General features: G+C 46.7%; 1 protein-coding gene across 1 annotated transcript in view; it reads right to left on the bottom strand.

Annotated features, from left to right (window-relative positions):
* The window catches only part of ARRDC5 (arrestin domain containing 5), a 32,632-nt gene extending 30,102 nt beyond the window's left edge, over window positions 1-2,530 (bottom strand). Inside the window, exon 1 of the mRNA XM_007951107.1 lies at window positions 2,250-2,530. Within this exon, the coding sequence (XP_007949298.1) occupies window positions 2,250-2,530 (281 nt within the window). The remainder of the gene's footprint in view (window positions 1-2,249) is intronic.
* Window positions 2,531-3,418: the final 888 nt, after the last annotated feature.

The raw sequence follows: 3,418 nt of genomic DNA on the forward strand, positions 1-3,418 counted from the left end.
CTCGGAAACCCAAGGAGGGGTCGCTATGAGTCAGGGCTGACTCGACGGCACATAACAACAACAACAACACACACATGCTGCCTCAGAAACCCGAAGGGGGTCACTGTGAGTAGGAATCAACTTGATGGTAGTGAGTTTGGTTTGGTTTTTTTGTGTGCCAGGTAAAATTTCAGGCTGTGTTTATTTACAACAGTAAGCAAGGCAGACAAAACCCCCTGCCCTCCAAAATCATTAAAAAAAAAGACCAGGTTTGCTGGTCTGATAGAGCCTGCTGAGACCTGAGACTCCAGCCAAACAATAGACAGGCGTATGGGGTGAACATTTACATCAGGTGGATACACTCTGTTAGAGTGATCAGTGCTGGGAGAATAGAATGGCAGTGTTTGCACAAGGAGCTAGCTCAGGGGGCAGGAATGCCTAGGAAGGACACAGGAAAGAGGTGACTATGGGGAGGAAGTGGGAAGAGAGCTGTTACATTGTGAGGAATTGCAGTCAATGTCATGAAGCAAAATGTGTATGAACTGCTGTGTGGAAAATGAATTTGCTCTATAAACTTTCACCCAAATTACAATAAAAATTAAAAAAACAAAAACAAAAACTCCCTGCCCTCATGGAGCTTGACCTTCAGTGTGCGGTATATAATCCACCCCCTGCCTTTGAGCTGATTCCGACTCAACGCCCCCCAGAGGACAGAGAAGTGCCGTGCCCGATGGGGTTTCTAAAGCTGTGATGTTTACGGAAGCCAACTGCCTCATCTTTCTCCAGTGGAGCAGCCAGTGGGTTAAAACGGCCAACTTTTTGGTTAGCAGCTGAACGCTTGAACCACTACGCTACCAGGCCTCCTTGCATGGTATATAGTAGCTGCTTAATAATTGTTGCTCGACAGAGTAATGGCTGAGGCCTGGGGAGCACCATCTGACACTACCTCCATTCCTGTGAGCTCGCTGCTCTATCCCTTCCCTGCACGTCTCTGAAAGTCTCTTATTTGATCATAGCCTGTTGTCTGAGTCCCCCCACCAGACAGCAATCTCAAAGACATCAGTTTTGTTCACTGCTGCATCCCACATACTATTGATACACACACAGTAGATGCTCAGTAGACGTTTGTTTGTTTTGATAAACTCCATTGCGAGATTCAGGCTGATGCTTTTGAAAGAGAATTTAATCACTTAGAAATATGAAAGGATGGTACTGAACGCCGGGGGTGGTATTTTTGTAAAAATTAGAACAACTGGCACTTACTGTGTGCTTGGCACTGTTTTAAGCCCTTTAAGCGACATTAAACCATGAAGCCATCCGAATAATCTATGAGGTAGGACCACTTTCTGGTCCCATTGTACAAAATGGGTTAACTGGGACATAAAGAGGTGACACAATTATTGAGTGTCATGGTTCCCATGTGTTGACATTTGTCCCCAGATGTCTGTGTGGCTGATTCCTCTCTCATCACTCAGCTCTGTGCAGGGTTGTTGAGGCCTTCCCTGACCACCTGGTGTAAAATTAAGAAGTCTAAAGTTAAACTAGGAGCTCTGGTAGCATAGTGGCTAAAAGCACTTGACTGCTAACCAGAAGGCTGGCGGTTCAAACCTACCAGCCAGCCACTCCTCGGAAGGAAGGTTGGGCAATCTACTTCCGTAGTGATATGGCCTCAGAAACCCAAAGAGGGGTCGCTATGAGTCGAGTCCGACTTGACGGCACATACAACAACAACAAAGTTAAACTTGTTCAGCCAAGTGTTGGCCAGTCCTGCTTGATGGAGGACTATCTGGAAACTTCCCCATGAACACATTTTGAAAAGGACGTGGTTCCCCAGAGGCCAGACTCCCTGGTGTCCATCCAAATGAGAGACCTAACCCTAGCGGGATTGGACAGGTGTTCTCCCACATTTCTGCTACAAGCCTCTTTCTCTGCTGATCCCAGGGCCTCTAATTTTGCCTCGTTAGAGCTTCACTGCCCAGTGGGAGATTTATCTGTAAAATAACAAGATAGATTTCATATAGGCCTCCCTAGGCAGTCACTGGAATAAGCATAGGTTTTTCCAAGGGGACTACTTTGAATCCTCATTTGAGTTCTGGGTTCTGGCAGCTCCTGATGAAAGCTAGTCTTGTTATTGTCATGTATCTGATGGTCATTGTTCTACAGGGCTTCCCTCCTGGGGAACCACCAGGCCTTGCCTGTTGCTGATCTTTCTGGTGAAGAGTGTTGTTGCTTGACTATCAGGTGTGTTTACCTTCCAGACCCATTATGGCTAGGGATGGCTGCCGGCCTTGACCTTACCCTCTACTGGAAATGTCTTTGTCTTATGCATGTAGTCTGCCTTGTTGTTGCAGATCACATCTCTGCTATAATCGCGGGACGCCCCAGTTTCTTCATTCCACTCCACGTAACCTCTTCCCACGAGCTCCACCTTCACTATGGGGTCTACCAGGGTGCTGTTGAGGATTAAAATCACCTGCCCTTTTAGGCTGGAGCCGGCCAGGTAGATGGCATCCTTGGGCAGGACTAATTCAATCGACTTCACCACAGACATGGGGGGTTGGGGTGGTAGAGAAGCACCCGCCCTCCCCCGTGCCACGGAGATTCCCATTTCCCTGGCGGCAGTGAGGTCGCCCATCTGTGACATCACCCCAGCCAGGGTTCTGGAAAGGGGGTGCCAATAGCCAGAAGCAGAGAGAGGGCTGTTTCAAATAGCAACAACACAATCTCCCCTTTCGTTTTTTTATATAATTTACTTTTCGCTGCTGTGGCCTTTGAGATATACACAGCAGAACACACAATTCAACCGTTTCTCCATGTACATTTCGGTGACCTTGATGACATCCTTCAAGGTGTGCAAATATTCTCATCCTTCTTTCCCAATTGTTCTTCTCCCACAAACGTGAGCTCACTGTCCCCTAAGCTGCCTATCTAACACCTTTCATTTTAATCAGTGAAACACTTAGTGTAATTTTGTTACTGCTCCTATTCCACTAAGATTATCAGAAATTAAATTAGCTATTAGATTAAATCAGCTACTTAGCAAATTCTGCCATTTCTTAGAATTACAGTGTTGTTGGGTGTTATTGAGTCGATTCTGACTCATAGTGACCTGAGGTAACAGAGTAGAACTGCCCCATATGGTTTCCCAGGCTGTAATCTTTACGGGACCAGACTCCCAGGTCTTTCTCCTGTGGAGCCAGTGAGTGGGTTCAAACTACCAACCTTTCAGTTAGCAGCCAAGCATTTAACCGTTGTGCTTCCAGGCCTCCTTATTACACTGTTACAGATTAAAACAGTATTGTTGTTTTTATGTGCCATAAAGTCAGACCCGACTCATAGTGACCCCTCTCTGGGTTTCTGAGGCAGTATCACTACGGAAGTAGATTGCCCAACCTTCCTTCCAAGGAGTGGCTGGTGGGTTTGAACCTCCAGCCTTCTG

Source organism: Orycteropus afer, unplaced genomic scaffold (genome assembly GCF_000298275.1).
Source record: "Orycteropus afer afer isolate SDZICR_OR568_19922 unplaced genomic scaffold, OryAfe1.0 scaffold00291, whole genome shotgun sequence".
NCBI lineage: Eukaryota > Metazoa > Chordata > Mammalia > Tubulidentata > Orycteropodidae > Orycteropus > Orycteropus afer.